The sequence below is a fragment of the Pipra filicauda genome, unplaced genomic scaffold (genome assembly GCF_003945595.2).
Source record: "Pipra filicauda isolate LSUMZ 115617 unplaced genomic scaffold, ASM394559v2 scaffold343_size770392_pilon, whole genome shotgun sequence".
Classification (NCBI taxonomy): domain Eukaryota; kingdom Metazoa; phylum Chordata; class Aves; order Passeriformes; family Pipridae; genus Pipra; species Pipra filicauda.
Window position 1 is genome coordinate 153,812 of NW_024104469.1, and position 24,739 is coordinate 178,550.

At 50.8% G+C, this 24,739-nt stretch overlaps 1 protein-coding gene and 1 long non-coding RNA gene across 5 annotated transcripts in view; one reads left to right on the forward strand and one right to left on the reverse strand.

Moving 5' to 3' along the window:
* The window catches only part of LOC120323789, a 53,395-nt gene extending 48,793 nt beyond the window's left edge, over positions 1-4,602 (reverse strand). The window contains exon 1 of the long non-coding RNA XR_005564634.1: positions 4,307-4,602. This is a non-coding gene — a long non-coding RNA (uncharacterized LOC120323789). The remainder of the gene's footprint in view (positions 1-4,306) is intronic.
* The window catches only part of CNTFR (ciliary neurotrophic factor receptor), a 202,381-nt gene continuing 181,541 nt past the window's right edge, over positions 3,900-24,739 (forward strand). The window contains exons 1-2 of one of the 4 annotated variants that reach the window (XM_027722244.2): positions 3,928-4,014; positions 6,148-6,320. Coding sequence is in view for 1 of the 4 variants with exons in the window: in XM_027722242.2 (XP_027578043.1) it covers positions 3,916-4,014 (99 nt within the window). In the remaining 3 variants the exon portion in view is untranslated. Of the gene's footprint in view, positions 4,015-6,147; positions 6,321-24,739 lie in introns of those variants that run through there. The other 3 variants (XM_027722242.2, XM_027722243.2, XM_039384258.1) reach the window with 3 other exon arrangements.

Below are 24,739 nucleotides of genomic sequence, written 5' to 3' on the forward strand. Positions count from 1 at the left end.
GCACATCACACTCTGTCCGGGCTCTGGGGAGTTCCCACAGCCTCTCCTTCCTTACACCTTGTTGTGTGCTCACCACCATCACCCTTCCCAGAGAAATGGGTAACGGGCTGGAAAGCCACAGCCAGGTCCTGAACTTATTATCTCCACCTTTGTCTTTTGCACACACCTCCCACTATCTACGCGGGAAGAAGTTTGGCAAATCTAATAAAGACAAGGTGAGGTTTTACATAAAATATTCTCTCCTGCCATGAGTCCTGAGGAATTTTAATCAGTCCAGGAGTACCAGCAGAATTCCTTTGCCTGCAATCTTTTCATGATCTTGCTTTCCCCTCTTGTTCCTCGTGGGGAGCATTTGCTGAGAAGATGATTAAATTGGGCTGGTAAAAAGCTCGTCGGCTCCATAGCTTCCATCTTTTCCTGCTTCTTTGCAAGAACATTTGTACTTTTTTCTGGCCTGCGGCATGCAAGGTCAGCTGCTTTCTTTGCAGTTTTCTTGTACGTTTCCTCACCATTGTTGTGGGGTTTTTCCCCCTCCGGAGAATCTCTTTTGTGCAAAGGCGAGAGACAAGGCTTCTAGCTCAGCCTGCTGTGTTGTTGTTCTCCTGAAGTCCAGCAGGAATTCAAGGAATGGTTCCCCACGTCTCCTATTCACCTTGCTCCTGCCAGTGGCAAGGGGTCGGGCAGGGGGCGGATATTTTGGGGAAGCCGTGAGCGAGGAGTGCAGACTTAGGGGCTGATGTGAGCTCAGGGATTTTGAGGACTGAAACTCATCTGCCTGTTGCCTGCCAGTAGCTCAGTGTAGGAATTTGGGCATTTTGCTTTGAACAAATGATTCACCAGTAATCATTTAATCAGCTCTCCCGATGTTTGAATAATCTGTGAGTAATTTAGTCAGATGTTTGCCACAAAGTATCAAATAAATGCTTTGGAAAGGCATTGGCTCAGACTCTCACCTCATATATGTGCAGCTCTGGGGTAAACCAGGCCAGTGCTGTCCCCTGAGGTTTGGCCTCTGGTGTCCAAGAGATCTGTATTGCTTTACAACTGGCCAGGATTGGCCTCAAAAGTTCAGGATCTGACCATGGCTCAGCTGTATCGTATTTTTGCCATGCAGCTGCGAAGCATCTGCTCTCTAGCTTGGGGTACCAACGCTCCTGGAGGCAGGTGGGCAGCACATGATGGGGTAGAGTGACATTTTTGGTGATAAGTGCCCTGGTTGCACATCAGTGTACAGGCTTGTGATGAGCCCCTTGCTTTCTCCGAGTGGCTCCCAGTGGGTACAGTGGATGGAGAAAGCAGCCCAGCATGATGGACTGACACTGGCTCATAACCTAGTGGAGAATCATTTCCCCGGGTCCAGCTCTCTTCCTGGACCTATTAATGCTTCTGTATCTTTCCATTCCTGTCCCCACAAAACCATCTGCTCTCCTGACATATTTCCCAATGGCATCTGAGAGCTGCTGCTTCTTGCACAGCTTTTATTTCTTTTTTTTTCAGCACTGATCCTGGCTGACAGCAGGGCCAGAGGGATGAAGAGGGAGAACAAGGGGTTGGGATTTTTTTCCCTCTTCCATTTCATGACTACTTCAATCTAGTCCTGACTTTCCAGGTAGCAGGGTCATTCACCAGCTCTGCTGCAACCTGCTGAACAGCCTTGGAGACATCTTCTTTTGGCTTTTAGTTTTCCTCCTTCCCTCCTTTTTTTTTCAGAACCTGCTATTATCTATCTCAAATTCCCCCAGAGCCCCAACATGCTGGTTATTCTTCATAGATAAAACCAGTAACAATAAACATATAATTTATTGTGGACTTTCATCTGAGACAAAACATCATTATTTCCATCCAATTAATAATGGCTTTTAGCAGCATCAATGAAAAACTAGATAAAACCTGTCTCCCACCCAGCCCCCTTCCTCTGCCTGTGTGACATTGCCTGTGTAAGGCCAGGACTGCAGGGAGAGGTGGTAGCTTTGATTTGATCAAGATATATCTAGTTGGAACAAAACAGATTGACTTTTGTAGGCTTGCCCAAAACACTATCTTTCTGTTTTTTTTCTTTAACAGGAAGATCAGGAAAAAAGTTCTGTTGTTTTGTTACTACTGTTGTTTTCTTCAGACCAGAAGTCCTGGGATGCCAGGGAAAGTGGGAACCTGCCAATGGGAGTATTTCTACCAAGTCCTCTCTGCAGTTTTCTCGCATGTGTTGTTTCCTGACTCACGGGGATTTGTGCTGGGAACGCTCAGATATCTGGGAGCTGGAACAGCCCTTACTGCCGAGGTGAATCCTGATGTCCAGGGAGCGGCACCCCAGCCCTGCCGCAGTCACTAGGGTGGGCATAAGAGCAGAGGATTCCCATAATGAGTTACAGGGCTCTGAAGGGCTCCCAAAAATCCCCTGTGGGCACCAGTCCCTGCCCCTTTCTGGCATCTAGCCCCTGGCAGTGAGCAGGCTGCTTCTCCATGGGTATTTGTCTCTTCCAGGATGAGAAAACAGAGGTATTTATCTGCACGCTAGCAGTCAAGCAGGGGATGTGGCTGGGAAAGCCTATTCCCCCCAGTCTCTTGCTCCATGGCATCCCCCAATCAGTGCCACCAAGGTGCCAATCAACCTTTCCCCAAATCTCACCCTCAAAGTATTTGCAATTGCCTGGGCAGTTGGTAAAAGTGGGAGGGGGGTGGATGCCCTGCAAGGGTGCCTTCTCTGTGGCCTCCTGCCCACCCTGCCCTTCCTTGCCCTGAGGGTGCTTGGCTGCCCTTGCTCACCCTCCCCTTTGACTCCTGCTTGCTTGGCCTCACTGCCGTTTTAATTTTAGCAATTCCTTGGAAAGAGTCATTTTCCATAACTCAGCTCTCAGCGAAGCCCTCTGCCTGCCAGCTCTGCCTTCTCACACGTGTTGCTGGTGTACCCCAGCAGCACACGCCTGCACCTACCCAGCCAGGCCCGCCTGTCCCAGCCTTTTGCACACCAAAGCCTCACACTCGGCTCCTGTACCCCCTCGGCACATTTCAGCCTGGCATTCCCAATTCTGTTGTGCTGTGGCTGGAGCGGGCAACCTGGCCCAGTTTCATGGCCATCCCTGGGGCTTCTCCCTTGTCAGGAGTAACTGAGCACAGCACAAGGGGACACATGTGACAGCTCTCCGACTTTTCCTATGATGTAGGATGCTCCTACATGCTACAGGGGACCCTACAGCAGTGAGGGTGTGATAGATGGGCAGGGTAGGCTTGTTAAGCACACACCAGTAGGTTGTGTTGAAGTGGGAAAGGTGGGTGCAGGTGTGGGTGAGCTGCCTTGCTTGTGCATCAGTTGTGTGAGAGGGGTGCAAAAGCATAGCCCATGTGTGTGTTGTGTGCTTGGTTGTGCAGTGTTTGTGAGAGGGGTGAGTGATGTCAGTCTGCATCTGCCTGTGGCGCTTCCACTGCGCACACGTGAGTGTGCGTGTGCACCTGGGGGGGCTGCAAGGCTGCTGCCTCCATTCGGGGCAGCATCTCCGAGGAGGTGGGGGGACTTGTGGGGATTGCTGTGTGTGCGTGGGGGCTCCATCCCCACAGCGCTTTCACGAGTGTGCGTTTGCACGGGTGCTGGTGGGGTGCGCGTGTGTGCGGTGCCTCCCTCCGGCTCAGCATCCGTGGGGGAGAAAAGGCGGTGTGTCCGCCGGGGCGTGAGCCGGTGTGTGGTGGTGGTGGGGAAGTGTGCGTGCTGGTGGATGTGTGCGGATGTGTGTGTATATTTGTGAGCATGGGGTCTGTGTGTGTGTCTGTGTGTCTGTGTGTGTGTGTCTGTGTGTGTGTGCGGGCGCGCGCGGCGCGGCGGGGCCGGGAGCGCGTCCCCGGCGCTGTGCCGGGGGGTGCGGGCTGAGCTCATCGCTGGCTCCCCGGCGCTCCTTACCAGTGGCTTCTGCGGTCACATGGGTTATGTGCTGGAGTTTAAAAGAGCTTATAGCCCCCGAGCCGGTGCAGAAGCAGCCGGTGGTTGCATGGGGTAGTGCCGAGAGCGGCGGCAAGGAGGGCGCCGTGAGTACCGGGCGGCAGGGGCCGGTGGGCGGCACGGGGTGAACCCCCACCCACGGGACGAGGGAGGCGGCCGGCGGGCGCGGGGGTCAGCGGAGGCGAGCCCCGGTGCCCGCCGCCGAGGCAGGCGGAAAGAAGGGCGGAGGAGAACGCTTTCTTCCCCCGCATTCGCCCCGGTCTGGTGTTCGCTCCCGCCCTGCAGCCGCGCACCTTTCCCCAGCGCGCCCGCGCGTCTCCGCGCCCCGCCGTGGGCCGCGCGTCCGCCCCCCGCGAGGAAACAATTTAGGCAACTTACTTTCCTGCTCCGCCGTGCGTGTGTTCCCGGCGGGGAGGGATGGGGGGCAGGGGACCGGCGCGTCCTCGCACCCTGCGGGGCAGCGGGTCCGCGGTGGGGCGGCGCGGCGGGACCCCCCGTCCCCTGCCCGGCGGGGTCGGCATCGCGGCCGGCACCAGGCTGAGGGTTGAGAGGGATGAGCCCTCCCTGCGGCAGCGCACGGGGCTGGAGCCGGGACTGCGGGGCGGCTCTTTGTAAACCGGAGCCCGTGGATTTCCTGGGCGGGAGAGCAGGCTTCTCCGTCTCTCCAAAGGCGCAACCTGCCTTTTTCTCTGCTGTGGCCGTGCTGATTTTTTAAAATTTTTTTTTTTTTTTTTCCTGAAGGGGTGGTGTGATTTTATACAAAAAGCGTCTGCATGGCTCTTCTGGGGAACTGCTCTCCCCGGGCTAGGCATGCAATTCATCCCGAGCATGAGTGCGAGGGCTGCTTTCCAGAATTGCATAATACACACCGATCCCTTTGCTGCACAAAACTCCCTGACATTTCCACATCTTGGTGACTTCCCCCACTGCAATCTTAAAAACGAGTTGTGACTCCAATCAGCTCGTGAGCCAATTTGTGCTGCCTTCGCAGGGGACGGAACCAGGTCTGCATGTTCTAGCTTCCCTGGCTCCTCTGGCAATTGTTTCTTTAACTGCTAAACTTTTTTGGTATAATGATCGGCACTTCTTCACTTTCTTATCCTTCCCCACCCCATGCTTAACGGACATATGTGTAGGGTCTGTACAGAGTGCAGGTTGCAGAAAGGTGATTGCCTGCAAAACTATTTGATTTCTTTTTCTCATCTCTTTGTGTTTTAATTTGTGGGATAGTCACGGAGGTCCTTTCCTCAGATGGCTTTTTGCTCAGGAACTTGCTGATTTCTGCTCGGATTTAGCTAATTTAACTCTGATTGTGCCTGCTCTCCGTGCACCATGTTGTGTACTTCTGTGAGGGACAGGATCCACATGTGTTGCTGCTGGTCCCACCGGCTGTGTGTGCAGGCAGCGAGGCACGGACTCTGGCTGCTTCCTGCAAAATGTGCAAATATATGGGAGCAGCCTTTCTTGCTCCTAGCTCCATGCTCTGCTCCTCCATGAGGAGTTAGAGCTTTGCCGTGAGATCTGGAGATGTGCAAGTGATGCTTGTGTCTGACCAAGCACCTCACTGGGACAAGGTCCTGGGACCAGAGCTCTCTGGGGCTCACTGTAGAGGGTATACTTTCCCAAGGCAGGCTGAGCTTTGGAAATGAGAGCCTCGTGCCTGGCAGACTTTTTTGCAACAGCCCTTTAGGATAAGTTTATCAGAGCTTGTTTTCAGAGCAGGCCAAGCCATGATCTAATGATCGTGCATTATCTTTTGTTTGATTTACCCTGAGAGGACCCAATCCTGCCAGGACACTGCATCCCCCTCCCCATCTCCATGGAAGGTGCTCAGCACTTCCTGGACTTGGAAAGAAGAAGCCCTGGTACCTCTCAGAGCCACAAAGCTTGTGATGCACATACACATACAAATAACGGTGCAGCCAAGGCTTAGCTTTCGGAGATGTGGCTGACTCTCTGAAGCCAGCAGCAGGAGTTTTGTGGGTGCAAGCCCCAGCTCCTAGCCACTTTCAGTTAATTCCCTGCAGGCTGGAGGAATGCATCCTGCTCCAGCTCAGGCTGGGGCTGGGTGTGCGCCTGGGGAGCCTGTCTCTCAGCTCTGTCATTTATTATTGCTGCCGCTGCCATTACGCCTGACAAATGGGAGTTGCTGAGTAATGTGCTGTTTGTGTGTAAATATCTGAGTGCTCGCAGCTGAGCTCACTCCTGCCACTTTGCAGGAAGCCATCTCAGCACCTTTCCCCCTGTGAAGACCAGGGAGTGCAAAAGCATCCTTCTGCGGGGACCTTCCCACCGCTCCGGCAGCTTTAGCCTTCGCTCTCCACTGCTTTCCTGCAAGCGTGAAGCCTCCATCCTCTCCGGTTATCGTGGCGGCCCTGCTGCTTTCCTGAGTGTGAGTCAGGGGTGGGAAGGGGCTGTGTGTGTATGTGTGTATGTGCGCGTGCGTGCGTGTGTGTGTGTGTGTACGTGCACACACTTTCTTAGGCTTGGTTGATCCCAAGGGTCCTTGTCCTGGGCAGAAAGAGTTTTGGGGACTTTGTGTGTTTTGGTGGAGACAGTCGTGCATAACTAGGAAAGGAGTTTTTGCATTGGTTTGGGATTTTTGGTTTTTTTTGCCTGCCTGCTCAGCCCTGAGTTCCCCCTCATTTCATCCCAATACTGATGAAGATACTAAATTATTCCTTCCCATATTGTTTTCATCCCATTTGCAGATTAGCATCCAGCTGCTTCTTGCAGTCAGTACTTGCTCAGCCCAGCAAGACTGATCGCAGCTCTTTCAATCTCCCCTTGTAAATCAATCCCCTCTGCCTCCTGATCATTTTTGTCACTCGTTTTTCTGAAATCCCTCCAATTTGTCCATTTTGTGTCAGTGACGTATGCCTGGCCCTAAACATGATGTATACCAGGCATGGCAGCGTGAGGGAAGGACACCTCCTCCCCTCCCACCCCGCTGGGGCTTGTGATGCTTTGTCAGCACTGAACTGAGTTACTTCCCCATTATTCTAACCTATAGTCCCTGCTCGGTGTTGCAGAAGAAAGCAGCATACCCAGGTCAGTGCCCTGGGGAGAATTCCTCCAAATTTTGGTGATGGGTTGCTGAGGTTTGCTTGAGTGCTGCGAGCAGATTCTGAAAGGGGCTGGTGGTCTAGGCGCTGTCCCTGGGGTGCCTCTTCCTACAAGAACTAATAGTTGAACAGGAGGGATGAACAAAGTAAGAGAGGGCAAGCTGCGTCAGGGCTTCTGGATGGATGGGGAAACTGAGGCACGCGTGTTTTCTGTGCTTCTTTTCAGCACATACCTCATGTTTAGGTGCTTGGCATGCAGGATCTGGTCCCTGTTGCACTCATTAGTGTTGCAGTCAGCATGGGCATTTCCCTGGGAGATACCGGATCTTGTCATTTGGTCAGAGCAGGCTGGCTGGGTTCTAGGCTGGCTTTGTGCATTGCTTTTCATGCTCATGACCAGAGCTTGGATGCCACAGGTGCTCTCAGAGGGAGAAAACAGGGAAACAAAGGCAGTGGTGTCTTGCATTCATGTGCTTTGAAGTTTTATCATCCCAAAGCCTGACCTCCAACCATGGGAGCATTCCCATTCTCTGGAAGGGCCGTGTCCTTCCAAGGTCCATCTATTTTTAGGAGGAGTTGTATTCTGGACAGTGTCCATTGCAGATGCTCTTTGCCTCCTCCTCTTGGCCCCTCGCCAGGGACACCGTTTGGGCTATCTGCTGGTGGGGCAGACCTCGACAAGGCTCCTCCAGAGCAGAACAGAGGTGGCACTGTGCTGGGCATGGGGACACTCAGGGGGCTATTGCTGCCCAGGAGTGCTGGGGAGGACAGCAAACTCACGCTGCCCTTCCCGTGAACTGTTAGGAAGGGAATTTAACTATGGTCTGGGTACCAGTAGGACACGGTGCCAGCTTCACTGTGGGATAGGCGAGGGCACTGCCTGGGCCAGGTGGTAGCCGGTGCTTGGTGGTGCCCAGTGTCGGTCCGTTCGCCGGGATGACACTAGGGGGCACGAGATCTGCTGGAATTCCTTTGTTGGGGATGGGAAAGGAGGATGCAAAGCTGCTCTTGACCCTTAAAGCCCCGTACATCATTCCCCTGCACGTTTTGTAGGAGTCCGAGTGTTAAACAGCAAGAGCTGCCCCAGGTAACTAGTCCTGCTGCCAGGGCAGGAGACAGGTCTCCGGATGGTGCTCCACTGGATCTGTCTGTTACTGGCCGTGGGAGCAGCAGAAGTAAGGATGGGAGCACTCAGCCGGAAACATTTCCGAAGCGAGGAGATGGTTGCAGCCAGAGTGCCAAGGAATCTCCGGGGAATCTGGGAAATCCAGGAAAACACCTAGCATGGTTTTAATGTCTCTCCAGAGGCATTGTCCAGAGCAGGGATTAAGTTAGGTTCAGGGCTGGCTTTCAAGATGCAGCGTGTTACAGTTTCATTTTCTGCTGGTTGTTAAGTTCATGTGTGATGTCTCCTCAGGGTCATGTTTTCCCAAAGCAGCAGAAACTTTAGAGAGTCTGATATAATGAATGGTTCTCATCGTTCTGAAACATTGTGTGTGTGTGTGTGTGTGTGTCTGTGTGTGTGTGTATTATACGTGTGTCCATGATATATCTGGGTAGGGTGCAAAGAACATGTTTTTGAAGATATGTTTATGCATTTCTGCATATGTTCAGCTGTAATATTGTCCGCTGTCCGTAAGATCTATTATTCCAGCTGTGAATGCGTGTATGTATATTAAAACACTGTATACTGGAGTCTTTCTCTCTTGTTATAACAAACCTCACGGAAAGCAAATAAAGAGACATTGTTCTCATAGCAGGCTTGCAAAGGCTCAATATATATGTTCTACGAATTTTGATAGTTTTTGTTCATCATGTTTGCAGTTATGATGGTGGGTTGTTGTTGCTTGTTTTGGTTTGGGTTTTTTTTTTTTTTGGCTGTCTTAAAATTTTGTGCTAGTGGGAAACTGAAAACATTTGGATCGTTTCAGTTTATTCATTACCTAATGAAAACAGAACTCTACCTTCTGGATTCAAATGTTGACGCTTGATAACATTCTGGCATATTAATTTCTAAATGGTTAGGGTTTTTTTTTTTTAATGCCTTCTGTTGCCACATACCAGGCTTCTTTGCTGGAGCACTGCTGCTCTCACAAGCCCCCGGGCAATATTTTTAGTAGGACACTGACGCATCGCAAACACTCCTGTTCTCTGAGAAAAGGCTTTGCTGACTGTTGTTGAAAGTAGCACTAGGTTGGCTAGAAACGAGAGATCAGAGGAGGACGATGCTGCTGCTGCGTCAGTGCGTTTGCTTTATGCCTCTGATGGAGGTTTTCTGTCAGGCTGTGCAGGTGCGTGCCTGTGCGGATGTGAGGGCACTTCCCCAGCTGGTTTCTGAGACAGGACTGAGGAGCAGGGGTTTATTTATTTTGAAATGCCTTGTGAAGTGGAAGGAGGTCCGGGAAGAAGTGCCGAGTTTACTTTTAAGTCAATTAAGGATCGTTTCTGAAGGCGTGACATGGTTTGAAGAGGACAGGGTGATTTGTCTGAAAGTGTTACCTAATTAGAGGGTATAGTCAGGGCTCTAATTAGCCGTGACACCCTAAAGATGTCATCGAAGCCCTCTTGAGGCACTGCTGATCCGGCATGGTGGCTGTGAGCTGTCTGGTCAGTGTGGCCACGCATGGCCGGAGCTGCCGCCCTCTGTCTCAGAGGCAGCTCTGACGGTGCTGGAAGAAGCTGTTTTCCTTTCAGGTGACTTGTGATGCCCTCCGGGGCTGCTGCCAACGTCGAGTGATGCTCATAAAATCACAGAGTGAAAGAAAAGCTGCAGCAGTTGGAAGAATTAATACCGGTGCCCATTATGTGGGAAATCTTTCTCTTTTCTCCGGGGGAATCACTTTCTGCTGCTCCCTGCCTGGGGGAGGCTGGAGGAGGAAGATCGTAAGGGTTTGCAATAAGTGACGGGGTACCAACAGCTGGTGGAGGAATTGTGACCCCTTTCTTAGCATTGCCTGACAGAGGGGACATGGGATCAACTGAAATCTGGCTTGCCCAGACCTGGTTGTATTTAAATACTATGCAACACACCCTGTGAGGGGGGAAACTGGTGCAGGAAGTGATACAAGAAATCCTCGGTGAGAGAAAGCCTGCTGGGAAAGCTTTGTCCTGATGCTGGAAGCAGCTTGCAGCCTGGACCTACCTCCACTGGACCAAACCTGGGTGGTGGGTGGTTGGTGCCCCTGTGAGAGGAGGGGCTGGGGGTTGCTTCCTCTGGGACTGCTCTCGCTCCCTGTTCTTTATCCATCAACACCATTGGTATTTACTGAGTTGGTTCAGTCTGCCCTGTGAGGAGAGGACAGTATGAGTTGCCCATTCCCACCAGTGGTGCTAAGAGCCAGTGGGAGACAGGTGGAGCCAGGGAGTTGGCTGGTGGATGAGTGTGAAGAGCAGGGCCTGTTGTCATTCCCAGCATCAGTGAGCAAAAGCGTTCTCTCCTCTGTTAGGATTGAGGTCCCCATTGCTGTCAGAGCCTGCTGAATTGCCAGGAGAGAGAAGCAGTGGGTGGCTCAGACCTCCATGGCAGAAAGGAGCTACTGTTACTCCCGTTTCACTGGGAAGAAAAGGAGATCCTCAGGGCAAGGATGTTCCCTGTGTGTTTCCTCTGTACTGTGGGCAGCCTGCCTCTGCAAAGGGGCTGGTGACCCTGTGCTTTTGTAGGTAGTATCACCTGCCTCTAAAAGCAAACACACAAGCAGGCACATCCCCATGCTAACAGCTACCCAGGGATGAGCCTGCTTTTAATTATGTAGGTGTTAAGCTAGTGAATTGATTTTGTTCACAAAATTGCAGCCTGGTATTTTCCTGATTCTTGTGGTCTCTCGTGGCTTTTCCAGAATCTGGAATACATATGAAAGTAACTTGCAGGACTCTGCCATGCAGGGCTGACTCATACAGCTATCCCTACTCCACGCTAATGCCATGGTGTCCCAGTGCTGCAGGGGGGCACACTGCATTTTACGGTGCCATGTTATAGGTGATGAATGAGGAACTCCCTTTGCCAGAGCTTTACAAGTACAGAAGGAGGGATCTGCTGCTGCCTTCCTGCTTGGAGAAGCAGGCTGGGTTGGGTACCCCAGGGCCAGGCATGAGATTTGGTGGTGAAATTAATAAAGCAACCTGTATAATAAAACAAACTTATACCTGCTTGTACCATAGGCACACTCTATCAAGGTCCTTTTGTCTAGGGCCTAAAAAATGCTGGTGATAATGAGGACACATCCTCTCCTGTGGTTAGAGGTGGTTCTCAGATGCGAAGGGTAGGCAGCCTGTGCCAGACTTTAACCAGTGTGTGATTTACCCTCCCCTGTGAAACTGAACTAAGGTCTTGAAAAATAAATATGTTAAAAAGAAGGATAGAGAACAAAAGGCTGCTGCTGCTCTGAAATTCGATCAAAAAAAAAGCTCTGTCCAGTCCTCTGGGCTTCTCACTTAACGAAGAGCTCCAGAAATAGCAGCATTACAGTAAAGTGCACCCACAGATAACTGTGGGTTTGGGGAGGGGACTGCTTTGTTCTTGAGGCACCTGGATGAAGTGTATTTTGGATATTTTTGCTCCCTAAAAGGTGGGTTATTCTCGCTCCCTGAATCTGAGGCCATTTAATGCTGTCTGGGACCTCTCAGCTTTGAAATCTTTGTCTAGCCTCTTGTCTCTCCCTGGCACGCCAGACACCCATATGGGTGGGAGGCTGTTGGATTTGGGAACCCGGCTGGTGGGGGTGGGAAAAGTCACTCTGAGCTGCTGATGCTGTTTTTCCCAGCTCAGTTCGGAGTGGTTTCCTCTTGTCCCATATCCCGGCCATGTGCAGGGCGGCCGATTGCCCACACGTGTTGCACAGACACGTTTCCGTGCTGGCTCTTTGTGCCTGCCCACCTATTTTCAGCTGGGGGAGCTGAAGCTGCTCTTTCTTGTGATTCATAAAAAAACTCTCCCTCTGGATGGAGTTGTCTGTGCTTTTATTGACCTGGTTCCGGGAATGACAGAAGCTTTTCCGTCTCCTGGATGCATGATTTCTACAAGGGCTCTGGAGCAGGGGCCGGCTCTTGCTGCTGGTGTGTTTCCAGTCCTCCTAACATGATTAGTTTGACAGGCCCATTGGTATGTTGGCAAGTCTAGTTTTTATTTCGTGCATGAAAGTGAGTGCTATGACAGGGCACAGAGCACCAGCTAATGCTGAAATCTGTGCAGGAGGGAGCATTTTGGCAGGACAATATCTTTGGCCATGCCACAGATGTGCTATGTCACCTGGCAGAAACTCCTTGCCCTCTTGATGGGGCATGCCTGTCATGTCCCAAGTGCCAGAATGTTTTGGAGGGTCCTCCTTTTTGGCTGCAGTTGGAGTTGTTTTGCCAGGAGAAGGTGCAATTTTAGCTCTGCGAAACCTAAGTGTTGCAGGATATCCCAAGCATGCACCTGGGGACTCCCATTGAAGGTATTCATTCTCCAGAAGTCCAGCCAGCTACTATTAACCATTTCCCATTGGTACACCCTGCTTGCTGGGCTCCTGTTTTGTGAGTGTTGTCCTCTCACAGCAATGCTGAGACACACCGTGTTCTTGGGGCTTGCTTAGATGGGATGAGGACTGGAAGGGCAATCATCAATTCTCTGTATCCCCACTGTGTGCAGTGCTTTTTCCTGGATAGACACATTTGCCGTCCAGACACATTTGCTGTCCCCCAGCCCTCCTTGCTCTGGATCAGCCACTGACTCGTTCATCTGCCAAGCGAGGATGAAGAGTTAACTTCCCCAACAGCCATTGTGGGTCCTTGACTTCAGGGGCATGCAGTATTTGTGCTTCCTAGTTTTGGTACATCTTCACCTGCAGTCAGGCCAGCAATGCTGGGGTTTTTTCTCCAAGAAGGGATGCCTTATGCACAGGGGAGAGCCAGCTGTGCACTGATGGACTCGCTGTCTCCCCAGTGCTGGTAGAGGAAGGAAGGAGATGATGTGACTTGCCCAGGTCAGAAGAACGAATGGCAGAGGACATGTGTTGATGATTTTGACTTTGCCTCTTACAACAAGGAATTGTTCTGGCCTTTCTTTGGGTCTCGACCCAAACTAAGGGTTTGACTTACTGCACCGTCTGCATTTAGGCTTGGAGGGTTCCCCAAGGATGCTTGCTGTAGTGCATTACCAGGGCTAGCCTTTAACCTTGCCACCTCCTGGGGTTACAGGGAAGCATCATTGCCCGCAAAGAGAGGAAACTGAACTTTGAGTGGCTTTGGGATTTCCTTGAGGTCCCAGAGCAGAGTTGGTGGCAGAAAACCAGATTTCTTGAGTTGCTAACAGCTCATGCCACTGTGGGAGACATTAGTAAATACTGAGTAGACCAAAGTAGGGCATCCAGCTCTCTGTGCAGCACTGTGCTTATCTGTCTGTCTGTCTGTAGTGCTTCTGGCAGTCAAGCCCCCGAGATGACATTTAAAGGCTTTACAGTTTTTCTCTCTTGCCAGTTTCAGATCAAATTTGCTGAGCTGTCAAGCTGAAGATGCTTTTCTCTTAAGTGCTGGCCTAGCAACAGGTCATCCTGCTCCATTCCTGCCTCGAAGGAGTCCAGCTGAGTTCATCCTGCCTCCACTGTCACTGGCAGTGACATGTGGGAGCTGGAACAACAGCTCTGCTGGTAGATGCATGAAGAGAAACAGATTCTAGCTTTCCTTTCCCCCGTTGATCAGACCATTCTGGAATGGGCTAGTGGTAGGTGTTTAAAACTAGAAGACAGAGCCAGGTCTTGCTCTGGAAAAGAGTTGCTGGGATGGAGAGGGTAATGGTAGGGACTTGCATGCAATCCTTTCCTCCTCCTTAAGCCTGCATCTGACCTAGGCCTTAGAGGCAAACGTGCGTGCAATGAGCTAGTGGGCTCTCAGCAGAGTCCCAGCAGGCTGGGTGTCTGCCTTGAGACAGCCAGGATGAGTGACACTAATCAGTGTCTCGCCCGATGGATTTCAGCTAGGAAGGGGAGCACTTGTCCGTGTGTGGTGAGTAAATTGCTCCTGCGTCCCTGGAGGCTGTCACTCTAATGCTTTGCCATGCTCTGCTGCTGGGGACTGGCACCAGAGGATGCCTCTATTGCTGCTGTCTGCCTTGGGGACAAGCACAGACACGTGTCTCCAGCTGGAAATCAGCTTGGGGAGTGGAGAAACCTCCCCAGAACATGCATTTGCAAGCTCTGGTGTGTCGCAGTCCCTCCCAGGCAGTCACAACCTTCTGCCACTTCGTGAAAGGGAAGGCTCAGTGCCTGTTTCCTGCATGAGAAGAGGATGGTGTTCCCCCTGCTCTGGAACAGGGAGCCAGGGGTGGCTGCAAATGCTGGAGCTGGAGCCAGAGCCATCCCTTGGTCCCAGCACCAGCAGCCAGCTCCAGCTTTATTCCTTGGAGCATTTTTGAGGACTTTGTGCTGTTTGGTTTTAAATCCATCCCCTCCTCTTGTGCAAGCCTCCTCTCTGACCAGGCATGATGATAAAGTCAATCCTGAGGCAGCTGTAGTTCACTGGCTTTTACTAGGCTCTCACCTCCCACTTTATAGTCACCAGACCCTGCTGGGAGCTGTCTCAGCTGTCCCTGAGCAGCATTTTTCAGCAAGGGTGGCAGTTCAAGAGAGTCCCACATAACTCAGTGGGGTGATGCCAGTTTAACCCAGCTGATGGCCCTCTTGCAACCCCAGCCATGCCCGTGGAAGGCACCAGGCAGCTGCTAGACAGCAGAGACATGAACTGACCTGCATCTTGGCTTTTAAGGGCAGAGCCAGTGCATATGGATGGAGCAAGGCTGTGTGACACAAGCAATTACAGTGTTGGCTTCAATGACCAGAGAAGCCTGAGGTTTCTTTTGTCACCCAGACTAGGAAATGGAGGAATTTCATTATTGTTCTAACTCCTTCCAGAAGTAGTTCAGATGCCTCAGCAACAGGCAGATCTTTAAAACTGAAAAGAAAAACAAAGGACGTCTCCTTTTGCTGAGTCCTGTCCAGTTAACCCTTTTAGTCATACCATGTCCAGATGATGTGACTGGGCTCCATGGGGCTCAGGATCATGTCTCTGGAGAAACCCTTGGGCACAGCCATGTCCACAGAGCAAAAGGACAAAATCCTCCTGACTGCAGATTTGAGTTGTGCCCTAAGTAAAGGTTCTGCCTTGGCAGTTCTCAGTTTGAAAGCCTGCCTGCTCACTGTCCCCCCACAATTGCTGCTGTGGACCTTAATTTTTCCCAGATTTCTGCTTCCCTTTGAATATCTCTGCTATGGATCATTTTCCTTGCATGTGTTAGCTGGTATTTTCCCAAAGCTGAATCTTGTGTTATTTCCTGCCTGTCTTTCTGTGCTTCCTCTTGCTCCTTCTTCTGTTACACCTAAACTCACCTTGGTCTTTTTTTCTGCTCACTTTAGAGGAGACTGTTTACCCCTTTTCTTCTGAAAGGTTGTAGGAGGGGAGAAATTGGCCATTTAAAAGATGAGGAATCCTGTCCACCTGTATCTTGCTTAGCACCTTCCCAGATGGAGAGAAGTGACTCAAGACCCATGACATCGAGGCTGGGAGGATAAATCAGGTGTTTTGGGGATGGGGAGAGGCTTGAAGGGCAGGAGCAGGCTGCTGAGGCTGGTAGCAGTTCGTAAGGTGAAGCTCCTGGCTGTGGCAGTGAGGTAAACTAGGAGCTCCTGTACCAAGAGGTCTGAAGAACCACTTATGATGGTGCATAAGGCTGAGGCAGTGAGGCCAGGCTGGAAGGGTGAGAGAGTGTCTGCTCTGTAGTGTTGGGGACTGGGGAGGAGAAGGTGGGGGGCAGGGGTGTAAAAATTAGTCAATTGGTCCTTTAGCAGTATTTTTCCACAGTTCTCTGTAGATTCCCAGGTGGAAATTTATTTTAGGCTTCAAGTCACCCCTGTGCAATCTGTTCCTCTAGTTGTGGGTGATGTTCATGTTGAGGCTGTATGGAAAGTGTGCGATAACTTTTTTTTTTTGTGGCTCCTTGTTTAGTTCTTGATTCTTTAATTGATAGCTGTAGTCTTTTATCTCTTCCAGCTGCTGCGCTTGTTTTTCTCTCCTGAAGGAGAGAGGGACTACAAGGAGTGGGACAGGATTGCTGCAGGTCCACAGGCCCCTGCAGTGTGCCCTGAGCTGGGGACAGAGCACCCCCAGTGTTGGCACCCCCAGTGTTGGGTCCTCTTGCTGTACCGTAATTCTCATGTCACTGGCTGTGCTGCGGCACCTTCAAAAGATGTGGGCAGCCCTGTCTGTAGGAGGAGGCTGAAATGAGGTTTCGAGAGGATGGAGCAGAAAGGGTGGCTTTTCGTATCTGGACCAATGAGCCCCTTTGTATACACTTTTCTTCAGACCTTGCCTTCCTTGTACCCTTCATCAAAGTAGCAGGAAAACGCTGCTTTTCGCAAAGCCGGGTGCTGGGGGACCACCGCCTCGTGCTATAAGCTCAGGAGCCAGACAGCAGCTTAAAGACTAAATATATCTACCTCTGCAGCTCTTGGCTTCTACAAAAATAAATCTTAAGGAGGTAACTTTTTGCTGTGCGTTCTCAGGGCTGGCTTTTCTGTAGTTTCCACTGAGATAGCATTTGGAATAACACAGCCAACCAGGAGTGGAACAGGCCTGGAGCTGTATAGAAAGTGATTAAGATAAGGCAGGGTTATGATTTGGCTGTCTGATCCTGAAGCTTTGTGCATTATTTAGTGTGTGTAGCAGGTCAGTAGCCTCCTGATAATTTTCATTAGATTAGTCAAGCAGGATAATCACCTGCTCAGGAAAAAACAACTTGACACTGTCTGTTCAATAGTTGGGGTTTAACTGAAAATAAATAGTCTTGTAATTATAAGGACATTGTCAAGGTCAAGAGGCTCAAAGGATTCGTTTTCTTTTTTCCTCTGGTATGTTTACAGAGATGCGGCTATTCTTTGTGAGATTTTTTTTTTCCTCCCTTAAATTCAAACCAAGAGCTTCAGACCTTTTAAAAGAAATTCAACACTTCCACAGCAGTGGACGTGAGTGGTGTTGCAATAGCCAAGTGGTGCTTGTGCCCTGCTGCAGCTGAGTGACCCCATGCTAATGAGCAGGGATCTCGCTAGCAAGCTGGGATTGTGTGCCGCTAGCCCAGGCAGACCTAAATGGGGATAGAGATGCTCTTCCCTCCTCTTCTGGGCTAATTGTGGGGTGGATCCTGCCCAGAAGACGGGGCTATGTGTCGTGCCCTGGGCTGTGGCAGAGGGTATCCCCTCCTTGGGAGTGGTCAGCCCAGCACAAGTGCCACCCTCTAGAAATGAGAGCTGCATTACCTTCCGCGGCTGACTTTGCTGCTGTAATTAGCTGAGGCTTTCAGAAAGCCCAAGAAGGAAGATGTGGGAGTGAAGCTGATGCCCTAATCAGTACTAACGGGCTCTGCAAAGGGTACTTTGCTAAGGAAAGAAATAGGATATTAAAGCTGGGGTTGATGCCTGTGCAGTGCTAACGTGCCTGCCCATTTTCACCCTAGAAGGGGTTGCACTTGCTATTTGTTTTCCTCAGTCATATGCAATAATAAAGCCCAGAGGGATCTATCTTTGTACTCTTCTTAATCTGTCTGGCTGCAGGACTGGTACTTGCTGGGTGAGATCTGGGTATGGCTTGCAAGTGTTGAGGGTAGATTCAGAGCTGGTAGTACCAGCCCAGATTGATATAGAGCTTGCTGTGTCCATGCTGAGGCTGTGGTTCCTTGCCAGTATGCTGCAATGGCAGGTTGCCTTGGTTAGAACCAAGCAATGGTGTGGAATATATAGGGGAAGCCCTCAGCTCTCTCTCCTGAGCTCAGCTGCAAGCCAGAAGAGCTCCTGGCTGTGCAGGGAGCCTTCAAACATGGTAACCTATATGGCAGAAGAGGCAGCGTTTGCATGCTTATGCTGGCTGTGCATGTCTCTACCATGGAAAAATTGAGCTGATGTCGTGGCCACACCGAGCTAGTGCGTTGAGTCCTTGCTGCCTTTGTTTTGTTTTGCTCCCGGTCTAATTGCCCATAAGTGAGGATTCTTGTCATCTGAAGCCCCATCTTGGTGGGGCTTGTGCTCAGACCATCTTCACTAAGAATCTGCTGCTCTTGTTCCCTGTCACAGGCTTTGACAGATGCCCGAGGGAAAGCGAGGGCATGGCTCGGCCTGATGTGCCAAGTGACTGATGGTGTGGTCTGATGACTGATGCCATGCGTCTGCAGCAGGCGTGCGGGTGCTCCTTTGCTCTTCTTCCGTGGGAGATGGGAAGGGAGGGGGTTGCCTTGACAGCTTGTTTGGAAAGCAAAATGACTCCAGGGCTGGATTTCTTCTCCCCCCTTCCCATCATCTTATCTCCCCCTCTCCTTTTTCTTTTTTGCTTGACAGAAAAAGCATAACTCGTCTTTAATTGGTGCTTTGTGCCTGTCTCCTGACAGAACTCAGCAGAGAGGGGGCTGGCTGGATCAAAACAGCTCGAAGTTGTGAGCCTCTTATATGTCTGCCCCCCCTGTTTAAAACAAAAAAACCCCAACTTTTATATCTAGCCCCCCCTCCCATTGTAAGGTAGTTCCTCGAGAACCATAAAAGCAAAGTGGCGGATGCTGTTCCAAGTTCTCCTCAGACATCCCGTTGAGGAGCCTGATTGACGTGGGGAGCATGTGGCTGAGCACAGCACACCACACACTTGACCTTCTGCTGAGCATGGGGTTTGGAGCATCTAATTGGCATGTACGTGTAAGGCTTCAGAGCATTTCATCATCTTACAAATAAGACCTGCCTGAGCCTTAAATGCAAAACAAAGGCAAGGTGGACCAAGCAGGGAGAAGTGGCCTGTACTCCTCGGGCAGTGCTACAGTGTGGTGGCAGCAGGGTGAATAGACCCAGCCATGCACTCATTCAGCAGTGCTTCATCCTGTGTGAGCAGGACAAAAGCAGGTTAGAACAGTGCCTCTGGTCCCTTCAATTGCCCTGATGTGGTTTGCTTCTCTGTTGAACATCTGTGATGATATGAGGCCAGGTAGCATCTCCTGGGTGGGGGTGGTGGGAAGAAGCCCATGCCCTTGTGCTGTCTTCAAGCTCCAACTCTGGCAGAAAACAGCAGTAGGAGACCCACTGGAGCCTTTACAGGCTGGGCTCACCCTGGTCTTTGCAGAGCAAAAGCACAGAATCACAGAGTGGTTTGGGTTGGAAAGGACCTTAAAGACCATCTAATTTCAACCCCCCTGCCATGGGCAGGGATACCTTCCACTAGACTATGTTTCTCAAAGCCCCATCCAGCCTGGCCTTGGACACTGCCAGAGATGGGGCATCCACAACTTCTCTGGGCAGCCTCAGAGAGTGCCAGTGGCTCACCATTAAATAGTTTGCTGCAAGGTGTGGCTTCTCTCTGGTTGAGCGTTCCTCTCTCCATGGGGCTCCAGCTCCTCTCCTAGATTTTTGGAAAAGGCAGGGTATCTCCTAGTGCTGCTTATTCCAGCCCTGCCTGTTGGGGTGGCTTCCTGGGACAAAGGGCATGGAGTAGGCATCTCATGGAGGTCCTTTTCCAGCTGGATCTGTCCCTGTGCAAGGAGAGGACAGCAAGAAAATCAATTGCTTGGATTTTTGTTTGTTTGTTTCTACTGTGGTGTTTGCAGGTACTTCTGCCCTTTCCCACTCTGAGGCAGAGATAAAGCAGCAGATTGCAGATTGTTCTGAGTTGGGCACCCTGCTGGGATGTGCTCCTAGCTCTCTGCTTTTGGTGCAGACCAGCCCAGGTGCATGTGGGGTAGAGGTGCTTGCAAGCTGCTTTACAGCAACTTAGTCACTTCCAAGGCATCAAAGCAAACCTGGTGCTGGGATGATAGTTCTCTAGGTGTTTCTGGGGCTCCTTCTAGAATGATGAGAGCAAAGTACAAAGTGGCTTGTCTATAAATATTAGGCTGTTCCAAGCGTGGGCATGCTGGGGAGCCTTGCCATCGGTGGTGAGCAGTGCTTTTCTTGAGGGAAAGAGGATCCTGGGAAGGGGCTTGGAGTGGGATGCAAAGAAGGGAGTATTTGCAGCTGGAGGCTAGGGAGATCTGAGCAGAGCCCTTTGCCAGAGGAAAGGTGGCTGCAATGAAGGGCATGTGAGAAAGTGGGAGCTTGGAGGAGCTGGGTGCAGTTGGAGGGATAGAGAGGTGTTACAGTTGGTGTCACTGAGCCAGGTGATGGTCAGGATTGGAGTATAGTTGCTGCGAAGGCAGCCAGAGAGAGAATTGGGAAATTGGCTTTTCCTGGGCTCCAGGAGGAGTGGTGGGAGTTATACTCCTGCAGCTACTTACTTTGCACAGCCATGAAAGGGCTGTGAGTACGATGGGTGTTTCAGTACAGAGGAGAAGGGAAAGAGCTGGAGCTGAGTCCTGGCTAGACTGATGCAAGTTCAGAATCACTTTACTGCCTGTGGTGAATGGTGCTGTTACAATGATCTTACCCCACTTTTGAGACAGGCAAGGAAGGGAAACACGAACTGTGAGAGACCAAAGCCCTGATGTGCTGCACATGTTGTATGAGATGGGGATGTTTAGATCGTGGATAGGGTGGGATGCCCTAAGGAAGAGGTACTTGAGGAAAGCAGGCTGTTGGAACTTGTTCCTTATTATACTCTCTATGGCAGCTTTGGACCCTCTTATGGGAGGGAAGAAAAAATAAATATCAGCTCCATTACACTAAAATACTTATTTGCCAAATCATCTTGTCCAAAGCTGTCTGCACTCTGCATTGTAGGATTTTTCCACTTTTTTTTGGGACTGCTCCAGGCATTCTCCCTCAGGGGTGGTCTCTCTCTCCCATCCACACCTCTTCTTGCAGCCACCCAGAACTTTTCCCAGCTTGTTCTCTGCTCCGGGTTGAGCAAGGCATTGATGTTCTGGATTGTTCTTGTTTCTGAATTTGTAGAGTCTATTCAGCAGATCAGTATTTCAGACCCTCCCCAGAGCTGGCTGTGTGGGAGAAGCTGGCAGCCACATTTGGGGGCCACTTCTCTCCTATTTTTAACTTCAGGTCTGTAGTCACAGGGCTCCCACCCCACTCTACTGACAGCTCTGGTTGTCCTACTCAGGGATGCCTGAAGGAGAGCAGGGCAAGGTTCTCATACCTGGTAGTTTAAGGGGTAATGCAATGAGTCTTTTTTGCTTTTCCTTCTAACCTCAGCTCTAGTTACTGTTTTCTTGCCAGTGGAAAATAACTAGTATATACCTATTCTTAAGTTCCCGAGGAGTCTTAACTTTATTTCTGGGCTAGAAATACCTGTGACAACCACACTTTGCAGGGCAGAAATCAAGGTTGCAAGTAATTCCAGCACTGCATTGTTGCTTCAGGCAAACAGCCCACTGCTTCTCCAGGACAGATACTTTGTTGGTATCTCCTTGTTCCTGCTGCCGGATGTGTGATGGGCCGTGGCTCCTGAGTCTGGAGAGAGGAAAGTGGGGCAGAGTGATGTCCTCCAGCAAAGGAAGTTTGTTTGGGAGCTTTTAGCATTGCCCTTTGCTCTGGGGTGCAATTTTCTTCTCCTTAAGCCTGCTGAGAACTCAACCTTCTGCAAGCGCTTGTTCTGTGTGCCTTTCCAGGTGGAGAAAGTGCAGGGGGCAGAGGGGATGGCCTCTTCCTGCATCCCTCTTCCCAGTCTGTGGGATTCAAAGCTAGGGAGGGAGTCCCTCTTGCAGAGTTTAGTGGGGAGCCCTAATTGCCTCTCTTCCCAAGACTCCTCTGCGTGTTAACAACCTGTAATGGGATGGGTTGTGCTAGCCCATTAAGCCCCAATGGGGTCCTTGTCGACTTAAAAGTGTGAGGAATTTCACTCAACCATGTTAAAACACTTCCACCCCCTTTAATAGCTTCATACATTGATTTAACCCTATGGCACCTGGGGTTATTGGCTGGGAAAAGCCATCTGGCTCTCCCCAGCCTCCCGCCCTGCCTTCACGCAGCTACTTTGGCCATCCTTTGCATTTCTGGAGGATCTTATTAGCGGGAGGGCTGTTCTAGCTTTTGCGTTTGCAGTGCTGCTGGTGGCTGGCTCGACAGAGCCGATGTGGAAAGTAATTTTCCTTCCATCGCGCTGAGCGTGGTCTTGCTTTGCTGCTTTTAATGAGAGTACTTTTGCCCTGGCTTGTGTCAGCTGCAGCCCACCTGTGCTGCCAATTACTCCAGCGAATCTGGTGTGACCTGCCGAGCTGGAATCAGGCTGTCCGAGGTTTAAGTGTTTCTGAGCTGCAAGGTGTGAAAAATCTCACCAGTGTTGAAACAGGGAGCGGGGTGGGGGAGCAGCTCTCGGGGTTATGAAAGACCTGAGGACATGCTGGTATCAGGTGCTGTTGATCTCTGGAGAATTTAGAGAATCAAGGGCTTGGTAATTGCAGGCGTGTTGCCAGCACGCTGAGAAAGAAATTCTTAATCACAGGCTGTGTGCCTTAATATTTTTCCTCTCTATTTTTTTTCCTTTTTTTTTTTTTTTTTTTTTTGGTAATTAAATTAGTTAAATGTGTATTGTAACACCTCGGTGCCTGGGTAGGCTGGGAAGGGTACGCGCGCAGACCTGAAGTGTGCCTGTGTGCAAACAGACTGACAGGGCTCTGTGGGAGCCGCGGTTCCGCTACATAAACACGATGCATCTGTCACACATTTCCCATTTCTGGAGAAGCTGGCATGCCGGCCAGCGTGTGCCTTGCTCACGCTGACCCGGGTGCCATCCAAGATCAGCTTTCTGCAGTGTCCATGTAGCCGTGACTTCCTTCTGGCTGGTGGCTGATGTTCAGATTCGTTCCTGTCGCCCTGTAAAAACTGTTGCTGTGATTGTCATGGTTTCAGTCATTGCAGAGCAGGTTTGAAGGAGAATATTGGCTGCACTGATGTTAGCCCATATATTTTTTTTTTCCACCTCCCAGCAGAAGGCAGTGGTGAGGTGTGGAAATCAGGGTAGCTGGTTGACTGCAACCCTGTCTTGGGGCTTGGTGCCTGTTCTGATGTTTCTGCACCAACAAGCAACTCCTATGTGTAAATACACTGATATCTGAGGCACACATTTAAAGTTTCAGCTGGCCCGAGATGCTCTGCTAGGGCCCAGCATCTGAAAGTTGGGAGAAGACACAGCATTTCAGATGCTGGATGGACTCTGCAGTGACTTGGAGGTGCTGTGGTCCTGCCTTAGTGCACAGCAGGAGGTGCAGCCCATGGGGAGAGCTGTCCCTGGCAACATGGCTGCATCTCACAGTAATAGCAACTTGTGTCAGCTCTTACTTTGTCGAGGTTTCTGGTGTGAGAAGCAGCTTCGTTGTCAAAAGCAATCAGTACTCAAAAGACTGCACACCAGGGTACTTGATGAATTTTGGGGCAGAAGCCATGCTGGGTCTTGCCCTTTGTGGGGTCAGCTGTCTCCAAGTATCATTCAGAAGTGCTGTGGTCTTAATAAATACTTCTGCAATTAGGTGCAGTGAAGAGAGCTCCAAATATTCAAGGTGGGGCAATTGGAGGGAGAGCTGTTTGCAGGCTCCCTTCTCAGAGCATGGGGGACAGGGGGGATTGATGTGCTTACAAGAAATGTGAAGATGCTGTTGGTGAAGGCTAGATTCTGTTTCAAAGGCTTAAACCTTCTCAGGACACCTATAGCATAGCTTGGCCTGGGTCTATTCTTTCTTGGTAAGGATATTCTTGTACATGGAAAAGCTGGCCTGAGTGACCTTCTGTATCTGGCTGTCGGAGGAAATGTGCTGAGCCGAAACAAGTGTTTCCAGAGCTGAGTGCTCAGGCTCGGGGTCTGTTTATCTCCCTGCTGAGATGCTGGGCTTGGCAGCAGGGCTGTGGTCCTTCTCAAGTGCCTGGGCTCGCTCCCAATCCGGGCCCACCAGACCGCTTGTGATATGAGCTTCCTTCTGACTCTGAAGGTCAAATGGCTTGCAGCAGGGTGACAAAGGAGCCCTTGATCTGAAAGAGATTGTTCTTGTGCCTTGCCCTAGGAGGGGTCTCATGGGCTGGGATGCATGCCGGCTGAAAGGAATGCTTAAAATGTTCTTTCTTTGCTCCTGTCAAAAGCTCTTGCAAATGCGAATCAAAATATCTGCCCCAGTGCTTTCCCAATGCATGCTTCAGGCTGCCTTATTCCCTGAGAATGGCTTGATCAGCACCCCCACATAATCCAGGGTTCTGTCCCTGCCAGTGGACAGTAGTGGACGTGCAAGGAAAGGCGTAACAACAGGGTGAGCATGCACCATGTAGGTCCAGCCTTTGACAGTCTATGGCTCAAAAGTAAAGTGATTTTTATGTTTTGTTTTTTTTTTTTCTCTCTGCTGTGAATTTGTTCAAGTGCACAGATTCAGAAAAACAAGTCTTCATAGCCCGCAGCACCCCCTCACCATCCAGCCACTCGTGTGAAGAGCAGAGGATCTGCTGGCTTTTTCTCCCTCCTGCTGTGGGGGCTCAGGTGCTGTCAGGGGCTGACTGGGGAAACGCATCCCTTGCACTTCACCAGTGCAAAGCCTGTGCTCCTGTACCTGCAGCTGCAAAGTGCCCTCCAGCAAGGCTCTGTGCTGTGAGGACTTTTGGTGATGCTGTGCACCCCAGGTTCATGCTGCATTCCTTCTCTGCCTAGACATGTCTTGTCAAGTGTCTCCAGGTACAGGTTTCATGCTGTACCACAGTCGTCTGGTAGTACATCTTCAGCACTGATGTGTGACAACTGTAAGATCAAGCACAACCCAACTGCATCTCACGGGGGGTTTCCCTGACCCCTTCTGTTCTTGGTGATTTGTTCAGTTGCATCTTTGCAATAA